This window comes from Falco biarmicus, chromosome 3 (assembly GCF_023638135.1).
Source record: "Falco biarmicus isolate bFalBia1 chromosome 3, bFalBia1.pri, whole genome shotgun sequence".
NCBI classification, from domain to species: domain Eukaryota; kingdom Metazoa; phylum Chordata; class Aves; order Falconiformes; family Falconidae; genus Falco; species Falco biarmicus.
Genome location: NC_079290.1, coordinates 11,642,575 through 11,662,261, shown reverse-complemented (window position 1 = coordinate 11,662,261; position 19,687 = coordinate 11,642,575). Strand labels below are relative to the sequence as shown.

Genomic DNA, 19,687 nt, shown 5'->3' with positions numbered 1-19,687 from the left:
TAACAACTCTCTCAGTTATTACAAAGCTTAACAATATTTTTTGTTGCATCGTTTTAGATAAATTATTTTTCATATTACTTTGGTGTGGCTTCTGTTAGTTCCCACCAGTGCTGCTTAATTAACGTATGCATTAAATTGGGATTAAGAAGCAGAGATGCTTTACCGAGGTTACACTGAGTGTTTCATGGTGCTCACGTGACATTGTAGTAAGTGTGGTGAAGATCTGGTGTCATATGCCAGAATATTAATGCAAGCATAGTGCCCTCCTCTGTCCTTCCTTCTGTACAGGTGATGAATTGAGTCAGAGGAAGAAACTTGGCATTAATAAATGAACATTGCAAGAATCAGTGTGGTGCGGGGCAGGATCATGGGGAGCTGGAGACCAGCCCTGCTGCAGCATTGCTGAGGCCCTGGGAGAGCTGAAATGGGGTCCTGGGCTGTGGGCATGTGGGGGGATGCCCAAGGGGAGGGGGAACAGGCACAGACAGACCGGGATAACAGTGCCCTCCAGGCTGTAATGGTAGTGATTTCCCTGGTATGCTTTTTGGTTCCCAGAACCCATTCAGTCAAGAACATCCTGAGCAATAGACTGCTCGGACTGTCATGTGTAATGGTCACCAACACGCCTAATGTGTCTCACCCCTTTGGCTTCCAGTGTCCCTGACCAATTCATCCTACACCTTTTGTCAAAGGCTTTTGCAATTTTTACAGACCTAATCTTCTTATTATCTTTTTTTTTTTGGCTTTTTTCTTAAATGAAAGAAGTCTACACTGGCTGAAGTTAACTATGTGAGCTGCTCTGGCTGCACCAAGCTAAGGTTAAGCAGTTGCTGTCCTTACCCTTCTTCCAGCTGCTTACCTTGGCTCTGCCTGTTCATGGCTGTCCTGCTGTTTCTGCTCTCTTCTGTTGCAGATGTACCCTAGTTTCAGTATACTTTGCCTCTAATAAGATGCTAATAATCAAGACAAGTATGATTTATCATACCTAAGAACAGAATTATTTCTTGTCTGTACTGCAGGAAAGAGGATTGAAGCATGTCTTTTCACAAAGATATTGGATAGAACACCTCCTGAAAACAGTGCCATTCTGAAATTCCTTCCGAATTACTCAGTTCAATCTGAGCTTCACAGATAAACTTCAGTTTTTTTCTTTTATGCTTAAACTGTAACTAAACAATCTTTATGCCAATGGCACACATACTAATAAATAGTAAGAATGAAAAACATTTTCAACATTAATTGATGATTAATCAACAGGGTTAAATATTGGCTACCTTTACTTTTGCCTTCAATGTGTCCTTCCCCCACTGAATACCAGTATGGGTTATAAATAACGGGGCCCTGGTGAAGGTCGTAGGGCAGACTAAAAAGTGTCCTTTGTCTTTTTGTTGCTAGTCTGTTGCGATACCTTGGAGTATGCTATGCTTAAAATAAATGAGGAAATTCTAATGTCTTGTGGCTGATGCGTTTATATTTAACTCTTCTGAGAGTTTTCTGTGCCATGTTTCCATGTTCTCTGAAAGGAAGGTTTATGTGGAAGACGGCTGAAATATGCTGTAATAAAGGTAATGCTGCAGAAGAAACAAAAATACTGAATTGGCACTGAAAGTCACGTTATTTCTATGGAGAATTACTATCCCGCTCATATTCTGGGGATAGATGAGCCTCTGAGTTGTTTTGGATAAGCATCTATTCCCAGTGTTCAGACAGTGACTGCACCAGCAGATTGTACTGTGGGTGGTGTTTGTACAGAGCTAAGACCAGAGGATGATTAAGTTATGCAATTGAAACTACAGAGAGTTTTCAATAGGTATAATGGAATTATTTTTTTAAACACAGTTTTAACATATAATTTTATTATAATAAAAATATCAGGCAAGTACTGGGTTTTTTGGGCTCGGGTTTTTTAATTTTGCTTGCTAACATTGCCAGACATCTGTGGTTAGTGCAGCGTTAAGAGCTTCTTTTTATTTTTCCTCCTTATTTTCTGAGTACTGTGAAATTCAAATTGGTTGTCAAACGTACAGTGTGAAGCCTTAGTTTGATATAGTTTTCCTTTGTAAACATGGCTTCTTTGATACTCTTATTTGGTTTTAATTCAGTTATGTGTGCTGATGAGTTTGGTTTCTGAGTATGTGGCTTGTAACTTTGTCAAAATTGATGGACAACAGAAAAAATAGACACATTTCTCAAGTGTGCAGATTATCTCTTTTTAATTGCCTTTTAAGATACCACTTTGTATAGCTGTATGCCTTTTTCACAAATCTGTTTTATTTAGTTTTCATGATCTTGCAATTTTTCAAAGTCTTACTTGCGTCCTTGAGTCAGCCACTTCCCTTTCCCCCTCTCCCCCTCCCTGTATCTATCGGTGAAGAAATGCTGGAAGTGACTGTGCTTATCTAAAGGAGTAAAGTGATCCTTGTCTGTTTTTCCTTAGCTGTCAGATTCCTTTGTTCGTCTTTACTTAAAGCAGTCTTAGGCTTTCAGATCCATGTTGCCATGTGAAAGATTTTTGCATCGCTTTTCAGTGTACATTGATACTAGAGTACTCTATACGCTGTCTTGATAAAGGTATTTCACTTCCTCACCTCTTTAGTGTTAGTTCTGACTTAGCCAGCTGTGAACATTTGAACGGAAAATTTGGGGGCTATTGTGAAGTTGGTTATTGTGGTGTTACTGTTTATTGTGCTAAAAGAACTGCTTCCCTGAACACTGCTGCAGCAGCCACCTCCAGCTGTGGGTTTCTTCTGCTTCCACTGTACCTGATTTAGCAGTCATGCAGTTATAAGAACGCGTTTAGTTTGCTGATCCAGCTCAGCACTAAGACAGAGCATAGACTGCAGATCTGATTAAAGAAAGTAATCCCTTCTACCTCTATCTCATTTTGCCAATTCTGTATTAGACCAGGAAAGTAGACATTTAGTGAAACTTCTGTGTTTCAGCATGGTCCCCAACTTTGTTAGATTTCAGATTAATAGCATCAAAAGTAGGCAGTGGGAATACTTATACCATGCAAGAGATTTTTGAGATTTACTACCTGACTTGAGCACAGGCAGAAGCTCCTATTTGGGTGGAAAGACTTTTATAAAAATCTAGATTCAGTCAAGCTAGACAGATGTCATACCAATTGCCTTCACGCTCTGTGCTGCTGCTGTCCTCGTTTTGGTAAATTGGAGAATTTACCTTTGCTCGTCAACCTTTCACAAGTGGTGTTCTGCAAACTAGTCACGCTAAGAACCAAGTCCACAAGGGAGGCTAAGAGCAGGGACCAGTGAAATCTTAGCTAGCCAGAGAAAGGTCTGGGGAAGTTGAAAGTAGTGTATAGTACGGTTTTACTTAGAGGTGAAAGCCAGCTATTGAAAATGGTTGAGAGCTGGGCAGTGGATTGGGACCAAGGCTTGCTTTGGATCCTCCTCATGGATGAGCAAGTGGAGTAGTGCAGCCAGACTGACCGGGTAACTTTTTGTTTTTAGGCTTCCTTGTGGATGGAGAGATGAGGCGTGACTGGGGACTAAACACTGTGTTCAAGAAAAGGTTCTGCATGCCCTGTAGTTACATCTTTAAGTGCTGATTAAAACTCCATCTGTGGGATTGATGATGTCTCATAAGCTGTAAGCTTATGATGGCTGGGCCTCAGTATCAGAACGTTCACAACTGCTTTTGACTGTGAACATGGGGTGTCTGCTCATAGAGCAGTAACAGGCACTTTGCATTATGTCGCATGTATTGGATGTGGTTCTGATAAATGCATAAAAATTATCATTGAGAATATATCATAACTTTTGTACTTTAAGTGAAATGAGCAGTAAAATTGACAGTGCAAGTTTAACGTGAACCTTTTGTGTTCAAATGCTGGGACTAGCTGTTTGTGAAAATGTAAACACAGGTTTTAAGTGTCAGTAGTGTTATTATGGAAGACACACATACAGTTGATGGTTTTGATTTTGGACTTCTGAACCATATATTACTACCTAATGAGATTCAGACCTATATCAAATGCCTGAGGCGTTCCACTGCCATAGCAGGCTCTGCAACTTCAGAACCTATACTGGAGTTTCTTCTCAGGCTACCTCCACCCACTGGCACGTCTCATGTGGTAGTGTGCAAATGAAGTCTCTACAAATTTGTTTGGTATTGAACCGGATAGCCATTGCCTCTTCTGAATATAAAGGATTAGAGTTTTGTTAAAATTACTGGGGAGTTGGGGAAAAACAAAACTGAAGCAGCCATTAGTGGAGAACTTGGCAATGAAGTGACATTCTCAGAGATAGTATAAAACCAAGAAAAGGTTCTGACTCAGTTGTGTTTATTCGTTTCTTGTGTTGGCTTAATTATTTTCAGCTGTTGGGTTAAAATAGCGAAGTTAAGGTTAGGTAGTATGTACTAAGGAAGCATTGTTTCTAACTAAACTTTAGAACAGTGTATCTTGAGTAAACACCCCTCTTAAAGCACGTTAGAAATTGGAAGGCAATTTGTAATGGAAAGCCCAGTATTGAATGAATGTAGCAGTTTAAGAAAATTCTGTGATTGGTAGGAAGGCCAAAGTTTTATTTCCCTCTTTCTATGGCAAAGTAGAAGGCTACAGAGTAGGCACCACTGCTGGAGTACAGGTTAAGCCGTTTCAGTGGAAGGTAGTATTTTAAGACTCAGTCATGAGACATGTTAGTCCTGTTAAATACTAAAATAGTATGTTACGGATTTCTCGCTTTGAACTCAAGCAAGAAATGCATGCACATTATTACTGCCCAAGAAGGAAATACTTGAGTAATGTTTACCTCCTAGACTAAATTATTCATGGACTTTTAGCAGTGTTTGAAATGTAGAGCTTAACACTTGGAGCGGGTGCCCAGCCTGGCTGCAGATCGGCATTGCCTTCTGGCGCGCAGGCTGCTCAGCCGGCTTCCAGGAGAGGCCTGGTACCCGCGTGCCGTATGGCACATCGTTGCGCCTTTATAAACCTGGCAGTGGCATGTGCTGCTCATCCCTCTGTATGGTGAAAGGCTTGAACAAAGAGAAGTACTGCCTTCAAAAATGATGGTGACTTCCGTAGCCCCATGTAGCGCTTCTTGATTACAAGCCTCATCAGTGAGTGTTGCAGGGATCAACATCCTCAGCTGCCGCACGGGGAAGGCAAAGGTAAAGGAGTGAGATGGGTTACTTGAGAAAACTGAAATATGTGCCCAGCCTCTTTTTAGTCCTTAGCTTGGATGAGTCCGCTTGAAGACTTTATTAAATACCGTCTTGAGATACCTTGAAATCAGTGAGTTATTTGGCACAGAGACATAAGTTAAGGATGTCACACCTGCAAGCCCAGCAGGCTTCCAGCGTGGCACAGCAAGCAGAATCTGACTATATGAACAATCTTAATTAACTTTACATCTTTAATCCAGCTTTTCTGAATAGGCTTGCCTTGCTAGCAATAACCATCAGTCTTTAACACAATAACAACAGCTAAATGGTTCTGGAAAACTCAATCCCACACACACATTTTTCTGTAAGTTTTTTTTTTTCAAGCATTCCACAGTATAGTGGATAAACCATTGTGTCTTGCTTATACAGTCATATTTACAGCAGAATTAAATCATCCTTATGGCCCTCAGTGCTACAGCTCCACCTTGCAAGTGACAATTGTTGAGTCTTGTAGCACTGACTGGAAAAGGTGACGCTAAGATGCTCTGTGCCACCCCGAGGCGCCCGCCTTTGGCTGTGGGGCTCAGCTGTGCCCGGCGCTGGGGCCGGTGGAGCAGCCCCGCCACTGTCTCACGGGGCTGTCACTGCTGCCAGCGCCTGTGCACCTGCACTCCGTGCAAATTCCTAAGAGATATTAAAAATTAGTAAGGTGACCTAGTTTTTTTCTGTTGGTGTCTGTGGGAGATGGTGTAGCATGCCACGATGTTTGACAAGGTGAGGAAGGCAGAGACTGGAAGGACAACAACGGAGGTCAAATTGGCCTATGTGACCTCAGTTGAAATGGAGCTTAAAACTTGCAGAAATTCTGCAGAACTAAGTATACTATTTCATAGCTATGCCAAATAAAGCGACCCTGGAAACTGGAGTTACGATTTGAAAAGAAAAAAATAATGTGAAAATGCTTGTACAGATTGTACTCTTGGAAGATTTAAGAAATATTATCCAGAAGTACTGGTGCTACCAGATATCTGCAAACTCTTCAGTCTTCAGTACGCTTCCTGTGAAACATTCAGCTTGTTTCCTTAACTTGGGGGTAGAGTTTGTGCAGACTACTGTTTGTTTTATCATATCCTGACAAATGTTGGGTGGAATGGAATTTGGAGCCCATGTGTGTGTTATGTTGGCACACACTCCTAAGATTCTAGGGCAGAAGGACAACGTGGATCTGTACGCTAATGTATATATAACCCATCCTGAAATCAGCTCAGTGAATGACAACGTTTTAGGTAACTCGCTGTTAAATCACTGGTAGTTTGCTCAGCAGTTAAGAGTTAATAAATTGAAACCAGTTTTATGACATAAGTTTTCCATTAGTAGAAATGCAAAGTCCAAGGAAAATGATTGTCCAAAGTGTGTAGTCCAGCTTTGCTTTTACTTTGGATAAATGAATTGATATATTGCATCTATAAAGGATGCCATATATTCTCAAAGCCTAAGTACCACAGTGGGCTGCTGATTTCCATGGGGATACTTAGAAACATGCTAGAGGCCTGTGGTCTCTGGAGGTGCAGATTGTAGAGAGATACATTTGAGGTTTTTGAGACCTTGGATCAGCGTGATGTCTCTTGTGGAAACAAGAGAAGGAAAAGAGCTCTTTCTTTCTTCTTGCATGATCTCTGATGCTTTGAGGTTTGGATTTACTTTTTTTTCTGGATCTCTTCTTGATGTAGTTGGCATATGTTTGATTTTAAAAGATCTTGTCTGAAGATATAAAAGAGAAAGTAACGATGATCTGGCAGAAAAGCCATATGCATGTACCCTTTCATGTTGAGAAGCTGAATTTGACTAATGTAATTTGTGTAAGAATTGATGGCTTAAGTAAAAATTTTTCAGACTTCTTTACATCAATCACAGCAATATAATGCTTTTGGACAATTAAAAAGATTAATGACACTTACTATTCTGGACTTTACTGCTTTTTGCTCTTTTTTTTTTTTTTCCCCCTGAATTATTATGTTTTAGTTTTCTGTTTTGGCATTTTGTCTGTTTCACATCCATTCTGTGGATTTGGCCCTGCTGTCCATTTAACTCAAGGTAACTGTCACTGTCTGTCATTGGATTAAGCTATGTCAAGAGTAATACTACGGTTATTTTCCAAGGTGGTGTATGAGAAGCCAGCCTGTTTCTATGAGACCTTAGAAGGGCGTGTAAAATAGAGCACAAAAATGCTCATCCATCAAGTATCCAAGAGCAAATGTGCTGCAAACAGCCCCCCCCCCCCCCCCCCCCCCCCCCCCCAAACTATTCCAGAGCAGAGTGAAAGGGACTCGCTGACAGGACATACCCTCATCTGTCACATAGGTCAGTGTACCTTGTGTATCTTATGACTTACATACCACATAATTCAAGCAGCTTCGGTTTATACTGGCTAGATGTGCAGCAACAAGGATGAAAAAAACAAAATTCAACAGAAGAGGTGACAGTTGTACAGTCAGAAACACTGTCTGTAATAGGATAGGTTTTGCATATATGTTTCTGAAAATGGTTGTTTGATCTTGGACAGTTACAGACTGTACTTTACTGGGTAAGTTTAAATTGTATTGCTTCTGTCCTGACTTGTGATGGTTTTGGCACTTTTCAGCAGCGTGTCTGGCAGAATCCAAAGCTTGCTTTTCACTGGTTCATGCTGTTTCCTTTCCAGTGTTTATCAAATGCTTTCATGTGCTGAAGAAGATGCCTTGTGTGTGTTTAGTCTTGCTTCTGTCCTGCAAGATTTTGACAGCCTGAAATAGACCTTGATAGAGGTGTTTGGAGCTCTAATAGCTATACTTCCAGGGGGGAAGAAAGAAAAAAAATATTTAAAACTAGCTACACAAGCAGCAGGAAAAAGCTATTGCTTTTTTGCAGCGCTATTGAAATACAGAGTAAGACCACCCAGTTCCATGCACAACCTTCTAGCAGTGTTTCATTGAACAGTCCCCAGCATCTCTGTTGTTAATATAGGCATTTATTCCATTCTGATAGCAAAACTGAACATGCAAACACTTTTATAAAACAAGCCTAATATTTTAGTTGGCATAGCTATCTGTGATGATAAGACAATGGGCACATAATTTTAATAGTCATGACTCAAAAAGAGACCAGGTAGATTTAATAAGATTATAGGGTTATTGAGTACAAAGACACCTATGACTGTCTTAAGCTTATCTTATTCTAGTTTTATTTCCAGCAGGATCAAAATAAAATGCGTAGGAAATAGCATACTAGTTTAGATGGCTGGAATCTAGTTCCTATGACTATTGTAGGACTTTGGCACTAGTGGATGGGAAAAAAATCCATACTCTTGTTTCTTCAGAAGCAGGTCAGAGACATAATTTGAATTGCAACTGTGTAGCTGTGTGATTCTTTGCAGGTGTGGTGAAGGTCATGCTACCTTCACTCCTGGTGTGAATTATGTTGTCTTGTAGGAAAATTGCTTTCTTGTACTTTACCTGCTTTCTGCCATAGTGCAGTTTGCTTTCTTTTGGATTGCAGCTTCTGGCTGCAAAATAAAACACTGTTGAACACATGAAGGAAATTCTAGAAAATAACAGGTCATGCTAGGGAAGCATTGGGATGGCCTTTATTTTGCTTAAGCAGAGGATCAGATACATTCATTACTTCTGTAGCCCTTGCAATATTATTTTCTGTTTCTGTTCTTCTAGTTGTCATTGCATTAGAACCCCTGTCAGGCTATATTTATTTGCTATGACTTTCTCAGTGCACTTCTTAAATTGAGGAGATGAGCTGGTCTCTAAAGACCGATGTTATGCTACACCTTAAGTTTTCTATGGCATTAGGGAAACAAACAGTCTTTGAATTTACATGGCGTATTAGAATTGTAGAATTAGTTAGGTTGGAAAAGACCTTTAAGATTGAGTCCAACCATTAACCTAGCACTGACAAGTCCACCACTAAACCATGTCCTCAAATGCCACATCTACGTGTGTTTTAAATACCTCCAGGGATGGTGACTAAACTGCTTCCCTGGGCAGCCTGTTCCAGTGCCTGACAACACTTTGGATGAAGATGTTTTTTTTCCTATATCCAATCTAAACCTTCCCTGGCACAACTTGAGGCCATTTCCTCTGGTCCTGCCTGTCACTTCTTACTTGGGAGAAGAGACTGACACTCGCCTCCCAACAACAAGTTAGTTGTAGAGGGTAATAAGGTCTTCCCTGAGCATCCTTTTCTTCAGACTGAACAACCCCAGTTCCCTCAGCTGCTCCTCATAAGACTTGTTCTCTAGACCCTTCACCAGCTTCATTGCCCTTCCCTGGACGTGCTCCAGCACCTCAAAGGCAGATAATGCCCTGAGAAAAGCACTACAGAAGATCCCTGCCTCAGATGAGCTCAGGTGAGTGTGAGGCCTGGGAATTCATGCTACTTGTGAACGTTTGACAGCACCAGTCCCATGTACTATGTTATAATTTGCCTCTTGCCTTTGCCTTGCTACACGCTTTCGAAAGTAGTATGTGGGCTTAAAATATGGCATGGCAAAATACTTATCAACTCAGGTTTTTTTCTGTTGAGGGCTAGGTGGTTGGTCCTCTAACACAGAACTTCTGCTTAAAATCTTTATATTGAAAGTTCCTGATATTTACAGACCCTTTTTGACGTGCTTTTCAGAGAATGAGCCCTGGATGATAGGTCTACTTTTTTTCATGTCTGTTTAGTTTTGGGTGTTTAATTTAGTGTATGTTAAGGATCGTAGAAAGTAGCTACTACTTGCGCTGTTGTTACTAGTGCAGCTGCCTACAGATCTATCTCAAAGAGCTTGATTAAGATAAGCTGTCTAAGGAAAAAAAGGCAGCAGTTTTGGGAGCTGTTTTTGCATCCGTTTTGAGTATATATTTGTTGGATATATAAGTTTGTGGTGAGTTGCATAGTAAGATCTAGGACTTTATATTAAGTTGCTACTATATAAAAGTAAGAAATGAAGGAAAAAATGAAGTTGTGGTAAAAACTGGTATAGGCAGTCAGAAAGACATTTGTATAATTTTAATAGAAACACTGAAATCACAGGATGATTAACACAGTTTACTGATCTACAAAAAATCAGAAGTACCTGAATTATAAAATTACAGCATTGTTAAAGTGGGAAGGGACCTCTGGATCATACGGCTCAGCCTCAGTGCTCAAAGTAGGGTCAACTGAAACAGGCTGGTCATGGCCATGTCTGTTTGGGGTTTGAGTATCTCCAGGGATGGTGACTCTGCAGCCTCTCTGTGCAACCTGTTCCAATGTTTGACCATCATCACAGTAAAATAAATACATAAATCTTATGTTTAACTGTAACTTCTTATATTTTAATTTGTGCCCTTTGCCTCTTGTCCTGTCATGGAGCACCACTGAAAAGAGCCTGGCTCCCTCTTCTTCACGCCCTTCCTTCAGGTATTTATATACACTGACAAGATCCCTCTAAGCCTTCTCTTCTCCAGGCTGATGAACGGTCTCAGTGCTCTCAGCCTTTCTTAGGAGGGATGCTCCTGTGCCTTCATCTTCATGGACATTCTCTGGAACCTCTTCAGTGTGTCCTTACCTAGCCTGTACTGGTCAGACCAAAACTGGGCCTAGCACTCCAGATATGTCTTGCCAGTGCTGAGCAGAGGAGAGGAAGGATCACTTCCCTCAGTCTGCTGGCTGTATTCCTCCTAATGCAGCCCACGGTGCTACTAGCAGTCTTTGCCATGAGGGCCTATCACTGGCTCATGTTAAACTTGCTGTCCACCTGGATTGCCAGGTTTTTCTGTCAAGATGCTTTTCAGGTGGTTAGCCCTCAGTGTGCATGGGGTTATTCCTCCCCAGGTGCAGGACTTAGCATTTCCTTGTGTTGAACTGACTTACTGAAATTCTTGTCAGCCCATTTTTCTCAGCCTGATGAGGTCCGTCTGAATGGCAGCAATCTCTTGGTGTATCAGCCTTTCCTCCATGTTTTGTATCATCTGGGAACTTGCTGGGGATGCACTCTCTCTGATTATCAAACCCAAGTTGTTTGGAGAATACTTAGATACTCTTACGTGTTAGCTCTTGCACGTGTACATGAGTCTGCAGTAGCCAAATCTAGCCTATTGGAAGTGAATGGCTTTGTTTTGCACTAAAAGAATAGATGTAGTATCTGATAGTCTATTTAAAACACATTGGAAAAATTACTAAAGTATCTCCGGCTTCCCCCTTCCCCTGAACAGAGAGTTTTAGAGTAGACGCTGAGGAAGAAGGCTTGTTTTGGGGCTTGTATACTAAGAGAAGACTCTAGCAGTATCATAAAATATTAGAAGTATAATTGCAGGAAGAACTGGTATCCAACCAAAGCAGTAACCACTATGGATTCTTCATTTCTTAAATTCTCACAAGGTGTTCAAATGTTCTGAAGTTCAAGTAGATTTTAAATGGTAAATACCTAGACTTACATATGGCATTTCACAGTTTCTACAAAAGTGTGCAATTGTAAATAATATGTTGCTATTGGATGTACTGGCAATCAGCACCCTAACCCATTTTACCAGTGGGTAAAATGTTTCTGTTGTGCTCTTGGAGATTTGATTGCACGTGGTTTAAATAAAAATATTATTGATGTTAATGGGGGAGGTATATAGCTGCAGAAAGCATTTACTTTGTGAAAACAACCTATGCCACAGATGACCAGCTAGCAACTCTGATGTTGTTTGGCATCACTTACTTCCTTTTCCTCAAAAGTTTTTTTTTTTTTTCTTAAGGAAATCCTGTTTATTTGCTTTGAGGAAATAATTTTTTCCAGTTGGTCTTTTTTGTTTATTTGTTTTAGTGGGTCTTTTCTTTTCTTTCTATTAATCTGTTAAGGAGTGCTGATACTCCTTGGAAGTCTGTTTTCTGCCTCTGTAGTTCCAGTGCTTGGTACATGAGGAGTTGCTGGTAGCAGCAATACTATCTAAACACCTTTCTTGTTAATAATTCGATGAGCAGCTCTTGCAGGTGTTTAAATTTCTCTGGCCTTTTCCTGGGAAAGAGCATTTTACATTTATCCTTCTTTTTTCTCGTCTACTTTTCTTCTACCACCTAGTTGCCTTAGCTGGAGAGCTATTTTGGGGCATGCTTCTATAAAGACCACAGTCCATTACTCCAACTCATGGCTTGAGAGCAACTGAAGTGATATTCTAGAGGCACTGTTTCTTGGGTTTGCTTAACTTAAAGGAATTTAAAAAGCAGTTAGTGAATCACTGAAAATGTATTTTTTTTCTTTTTCTCTTGCCCTTTTAATATCCTTTCACTCCGCAATCATCTCTCAAATCTAAGCATGTTTACTTAAGCAACTTTGTGGAGAATGATTCTCTAGGGCTGGCTGACGGATTAAGTGGCAGTACCTTGGTTGTGAAGCAACCTACGTTTGCACATTCTCCAGTCGTTTCCCATTAAAACTTAAATCCTTGTTCTGTTGTGGCACCTTTAAAAAGCAGACCTCCTCCTTACATCTAAATGTTATGAAAACCAGGCATACTGTAACCCAGAACCCTAAGGAATGCTTGATTGAAATAACAGATCAGAAAAGTCTCTTGCTAACATTTCTATGATTATAAGTTTGCTCAAGTGACAGAAACATCGTGTCAGCTACCTTTCTGCATACAGTCTAACTTTGGTCCAAAACCTAACATAGCTCTTAAAGGCTTCACTGATGCAGTGTTTGTGGGGATAGATAACTTAAAGTGTAATGGTATTCATTACCTTTCCTCTTTCTAGAACTATCTCATGTATTGCTGATTGGGTGGTTGGTCTGACTACTGCTGCAGAGCAGAACGTAGTCCCAGTTAGTAGTTACTAGGATGCAGTAGAGTGAGTGAAGGGAAGTAGAAGTGACTTTTTCTTAATCCTCAACAGGTAAACAAAAAGACAACTTAATTTTAGCCCCCTCTGCTCTACTATGGTATCTATCTTGGTTAACTTTTTTCTTCTTATTACTGCTTCTGTTAGTAACTTGTAACAGATTTGGCATCCCACATACAGGTCTGAGGGCATTGATGTAGGAAATGCAGACAAAAGTCATGAAGAAAATAAGAGAAGAAACATCCACTGGTTTTGATTTACAATTAAAGAATGAAAGGTGAAGAACAGCAAGTGTTAAAGTTAGTTTTAACATGGTGTATTGCATCAGTCGGTCAGCATGGTGTAGGAGGAAAGAGCTAAAACCTTGCTTTCTTCTTCATTGCAACCAAGTGACTTGAATACATAATATGAACACATAAAATAGAAATCTAAGTCATTTAATGCATTTTGAATTTAACCCTTTGTGCTTATGAGGGTCAGTGTCCTTTTTTCCTGATCTGTGTTAGAGATATTTGAATGAGAAAACTGATCATGAATGTTCTCCTAATGTTGTTAATCACAAACTTTTCATTTACAATGGAGCTTAGCAAATATGAAATGAGACTCCCTGTGATATAGGAGGCTGTTTGCAGCCTTAGTATGTGTAAAGATGCACATGCTATAAGTTATGATGCAGTTGACTCCTACCCCAGTGTGTTCAAAATGAACATCAGCTGTTTTAAACTTAGTTTAAAGCTTCCTGGAATTGTTCCAGATTCTGATATGGAAGGTCCTTCTACTTTGCTATTGATACTTGTGTTTGTTCTCTCTCCCTCCCACCTCTTTCTCCCTTCGCAGGCAAAGGCAGCTCAAGCATCTCATCCGACGTGAGTTCAAGTACAGATCACACCCCCACCAAAACCCAGAAGAATGCGGCTACCAGTGAAGGTAGGCAGCTGGTACTCATTACCCAGGTCAGGCCCCACAACATAATCCTAGTGATTTTCAGAAAAGGAACCCCTCCTCCTCGTTCCTTCTGTGTACAGTAAAATTGGCATACTAGAAATTAAAAAACAGTTCTTCCTGTATCCAATTTTCACTCCTACCTGCTGTAGTTTCTGATTTAAGCTTGTGACAAAAGATTTAAGATACTTCTGCAGAACAAAAATGCAGAGGGTTTTGAGTAATATTACATGTTACCTTTTTTTAGCAAAGGCTTTTGTACTTAAGATTTAATACAGTCTGATTTTGAACTTACTTTTGAAGAATATGCTTAATGGAAGCTTTTTGGCATACTTTATAGGTTAAATCTCAGCCTCTTATTTTCATACTGTGAACACCACGAAAATGTGAGTTGTTTGTGCCACGTTTCAGGAGTATAGCTATGGACATGAAGAGCTGACAAGAATTTAATTAGACCAACACAAGTCACCTACAGTTACTGGAGTATGTGATCATCCAGGACTAATTTTTATTGTCTAGGGGAAGGAGATTTCATATGTGTCAGTATTAACACAATGTAATACTACTTGGCCTATGAACAGAGAAATGCTGATCCTTCCCTGCTGCTGCCTTATATGTGAGTTGGTGTGCTGTGTTAAATGAAGGTATGTTGGTCCTAGTTTTCACAAGAGTGTCTTCGAAGGCTGAGAGGAAATCATTAAATCTATATGTAGTTTAATGATGTAAGCTGAAAGGATTTTTTTTTTTTTAAATGATAAATTTGTGCCTTAACTAATTCTCCTGAACTCTGTCATAAGTTGGTTGTGCTTGGTCATTATCGAATAGTAATTCTGATTTCTTATACTTCTGTCATTACAAATTAAGTTGCAAGTTCTGATTGCTCTCAGTCTGGCTCTATTTCTTATGGTTAAAGGAAATCCTAGACTTTGAATAGTTCTAGTTTGGCAAGTCTGACTATGACTGTAGAATCTATACAGCAAAAGCAATTCATGTTGAGTAATAAATAGCCATATAAATCAAGAGTTCATTGTTAGGCATGCATACTCCAATATCAGGAATGAAGACCTGGCACCTGTTAATCATGAGAGATACTGGTTTAGAATCTCTGCTTTTTAGTCCAGGCAATAAATTTTACAATAAATGAATGAATTGTTAATGAAGTTGAATACTAGACTTTAGGTTTCTCTAAGCCTTAGACTCAAAAGTTTTGAGGTACCTGATGGAGGTGAATTGCCAAGACACACAATAAATTTAGGAAATGTATAAAAGCATTTTAACTTCTTGGTACGGCAGCCTGGGGGGACAGGACAACCAAACAAAAACCCAAAACAAACCACACAAAGGAGTAGTGGAAACTCTGAAGTCAGTACACTTCCCCCTTATTTTCAAATCAGATAATATAAAATAATCCTTTTCTAATCTCTAAGATTTATGTTCTTAATCTAGCCTATTGTAGAGCCAGTGAATACCAAGGCTGGGTCAGTCTTCACCACTGGTTTGCAGCCAATTAATTCATTAGTGAGGGAGGCTTAAATGCAGGCCAACAGATGTTGGCCTAAAGATATATTTTTATGAGTTCTGGTGCAGATTCAGAAAGAGTTCAGAGAAGTGGAGTTGTGTAGTCTATACTTGGAAGCAGTTTCAGATGTGAGCCTAGTTTTTCTGTTCGCTAGAAGAGTGGGATTTGACAAAAACTTTGACAACAGCAGGAGTAGTCTCTTTCTTAGCCTGTGCTATTACTACTTTTTTACAAAGTTTTTCTGTTGAGTAGTTACTAATGTGCATCGGTTTAATATAAGTTGCCATAATGTGGACTGCTGTATGACCTGACAGATATTTTGAATGACATAACAAGGGACCAGAAGAGTTCCATGAAGGCAAGTGAGAGCAGAGACATGGAAGTAACGCTGGGGGAAAAATAAGGACTTTTGAAACCAGTGCTGTTACCCGAAGGCACGTTTATCAAGTGGTGTGCGTCTGGATTTTTTACTAATGATGCTTCTTTTCCCTATGTGCAGCAGACTTATGCTGTAGGAGGATTCATCTGAACAGAAAGACTCATGCATTCTGCAAGATGAGTAGACTTCAGTGCTTACAGGACTGAATGCTTTCATACTGTTCAGTTATACAGTAGTGTCTAGGGACCACCTAAGAACAGGAGCATGGTTGTGTTAGATGCTGTACAAGCAGTGGCAGTTAAGTCTTTTCATTTAGGGTGTTTTGATAACATTTTATAACTGTTATATAGATTTACCTTTATAGTACTCTATGATCTAATACTTTCTTGCCAGGATACAGTAGCACCTGCCCGCCCCAGAGATTGGTAAATGTACCTTGCTTTTCACCATGAGACTGGTTTATTGCAGTGACAGAATGCTCCAATTCAGCCCTTTGCTTTAGCCCTGGATTGTAAATTCATAGCACTGTACGCTGTCCTATGGATGAGCCATGTGTTGTGTACGGTGAGTAGTATGCGTCCTAGGTATGGAGTGGGAAGAACTATGAACCATTGCAGGTGAACTCTACCTTCATTGGCATGTGAAATAATCTTAACTGAACAAGTTGCAGCCGGCTTCTTTGCATCCCTTGAATTTCTTATGGCAACTGAATTCCTGAGTGCCCAGCTCCGTGGAGAACATAGAATTTGTGTTTGAGGCTGGAGGCCTTTCATGGCTCCCACTTTCCAGCCTTGCAAACAGACCTAATTCTTTCCCATTCTGCACAGCATGTTGTCTTTAAGACAGTTGACACAGCACTTGTTGAAGCTGAATCTATGAAATGCCTTGAAGCAACTAAAAAAGAAGTCTGTGGGACTGATTTGTACGAGCTCTGTGGTACTCTACGGCAGAGAAGCAGTTATGCAGAGTACTTCTTAGGCAAGTACTACAAAAAGGTGTCAAGCAGGACTCTTGCTTGAAAGAGCAAACCAACTTGGGAAGTATCTGACAGCCTGTGTTATCGTGCCATCAGTCTGAACAATCAAATGAACTATGCTCTTCATCTCGTCTATTGCAACCATTATATCTGTCAAGTTCCAGTGCTGTGATGGCTCTTTATAGGATGGGTACAAGAAATGGGTAACAAGCTGCGTAAAATGGCTTATGTGGTGTTCCAATCCTAGTTATGCTGTTAGGGCAACATCAGTTAAATCACTTGATAGAAAGAGGAGATGCAGTTGCAGCCAAAATATGTTACTTTCCCTCACATTCTGGGTTATGAGCATCTATAGAGTTGTAGAAGGAAATCTTAGGTTTCAAAGAGACAAAATGCTTGTCATTCTATTAAATGTGCCTGGATGAACTGTGCATCCTCTACCAGTAAAGAACGGACAGTCTGTGTTAGTATCCTTAGCCAAACCGGCTTCACTCAGTGATGCACTGCAGAGGTAACCGCTAACCTGTTTCTGTTGTGTAGAGGAATGCGGACAGTAAATAGCAGACCACACAACTTCTGAAATTCAAACTTGAGGTATGAGTGATGCACTTGAGGGTTACAAAGGTGAGGCTGTACTGGTACAGAAGCCGGAGTCCAGTTGCTGTCATTGTGGCTTTCGCTTTCTCTACTTTAGTTAAGGGCAGGTGGCAAAAAATAGATGTCTGGACCTCTGTAAATCAGAGTATGCCGTAGGGACTGTTTGTTTGTCTACAGCTTGGCTCAGAAGGAAGCATGGTAGACTGTGGGTGTGCATGCACGCTGTCTCCTGAGGATACGGTTTTCTTTAGCTTTAAACATACACTGCCTTTTACTTCTTCAATCTCAGACATGGTCTGCAATTCTTTACTCTATCAATCAATTACAGTTAGAAACTTGAGAACGCCTGAGTTTTTGCTACCCCCCACTGCTCTTCTGGCAAGTGAAAGACTAAATGGATTTTTGTGGGCCATTTAAATGCAATTTGCTAGACACAGTCTCAGCTGGAATATTATTGTCTAAAACTTGATTTAGAAGATTAGACTGCATGTTTTTGTATGGGCTTACCTTGATCAGGGGGCTTTCTTCTAACACTTACCTGCAGAGCACGGAATGCTATGTCCAGGCTGGATGCTTCATATTAACTTGACTGTTTTTCAAATAAAAAATCAATACTATTTGCACTTTATGTATATGGGTGTTAAGTGGTAATCCAGAGGCAACTTTAAATTGAGAACTTGTGTATGAACTCCATGTGTGAGTTTTTAATTTATTTCTCACTTTCTATAAAACCAAATTGAAGGATTATGCCTGAAGCAAAATACTGTTTTAGCAGAGAGGCTCAGTGCTGAAGTGCCTCTGAATATATCCTGTTAAATGATTATATTTTAAATTTTGTGGAAATACAATGAAGCCATCAGCTGTATTTTGCAGAAGTTAAAATTACATATTTTTATAGTGATGCTGATGTTTAGGGACCTTCAAAAAGAAAGTATTAACTCCTGTTTTGTTTGTTTTCCCTTCTGCAGTACTCTGAGAATTCTAGAGCCTGGCTTCCCCTCGTGATGTTAATGTACCTTAGATACACTTAAAAAAGGCCGTGTCTGGAAAACAGATGAACCAAGAGAACACAGATTTTCATCAATTAGCACTGTGATGTATGTTTAGTGTGGAGATCAAAGGCATATTTTGGTAGTACCCGTTTGTATGCATCTCAACAGAAGAGGTATTTCTTCTGAAGTTTAGGTGTGTACTAGAAAAGTCCCCCATTCTTATAGTTGCATCCTCCTCTCTGTTTTAGTTGAGTTTTTTGGTGTTTTTGGTGAACTTGGTAGTGTTAGGTTCACCATTGAATTCGATGATCTTGAGGGTCGTTTCCAACCTAAATGATTCTATGACTCTGGGAGAAGCATACCTTATAGATTGGCTGGAATATTTCTGTTCATTAGGAACCATTCTATCCATTAAATCATGTTTGGGGGAAACTATGTAAAAATGTATCATTTTGCAAGTATGTAATGCTTTGATTATTGGTGTAAGAGTGTTACTTTATACCCTGTACAAGATGATACCCAGCTAAAGTTAATCAGGCTGTGTTGCTGTGGTCTTCAGCATCTTTTTATGGTGGGTCCCTGCCACTGAAGTTTCTTGAAGTGGATGGTATATTAGTGTGTGCTGGTCTATGCAATGGAATTTCTGCTGTCTGTCATCTTCCCCTGGCATATAAGTTCCAGAGGAAAAGATGCCTGTGAATGAGGAACTACCCTTCCTTCAGTACTGGTTTTCGTTCTGCTAAGTCCTTGGGGGGAAAAAAAACCCCAACCCACAAACCCCCATCCTTCACCAAAAATAAAACAAAACAAAACTCCCACCTCTCACACCTCCCCAAACAACCAAAAAGTACCATCCCCTGCCCCACAAACCAGCAAACAACCCCAAAACCTGTAGCTGAGTGTTACAGCCGGTGGCGAGTTTTATGCATTTAAGAGCTCTCAATAGGACTTCTGCTATTCTGGATATAGAAGTGTAGATGTTCACTCAAGTTTCCTTTAATTATAGAAATATCAGTTACTCAAGTAGCTGAAACTGGATTTATGTCTAATTTTACATGAATAATCTTAGTTGGATAAGCTTTTCTAAGAGAAGTTAGCCTCTATAGCTGGAGTCCTTCATGTATTTGCTGTAATCTTCTAACGATTTCTTAAGAAAACTTTCAAGTTACTTTCAAAACCACTGGAATTTGAATACTACTACTACATCAATTTATTTTACAAATTGTAAGTGTTACACTTAATTACAAATGTGTAATTAATATCTAATTGAGGAAAGTAGGAGTAGAGAGCTACTGAGCCATACCATTCACTCTTAC

At 39.9% G+C, this 19,687-nt stretch overlaps 1 protein-coding gene across 1 annotated transcript in view; it reads left to right on the top strand.

Moving 5' to 3' along the window:
* Positions 1 to 19,687, top strand: part of FBXL7 (F-box and leucine rich repeat protein 7) — a 196,371-nt gene that overhangs the window by 32,335 nt on the left and 144,349 nt on the right. The window contains exon 2 of the mRNA XM_056332657.1: positions 13,804 to 13,893. Within this exon, the coding sequence (XP_056188632.1) occupies positions 13,804 to 13,893 (90 nt within the window). The remainder of the gene's footprint in view (positions 1 to 13,803; positions 13,894 to 19,687) is intronic.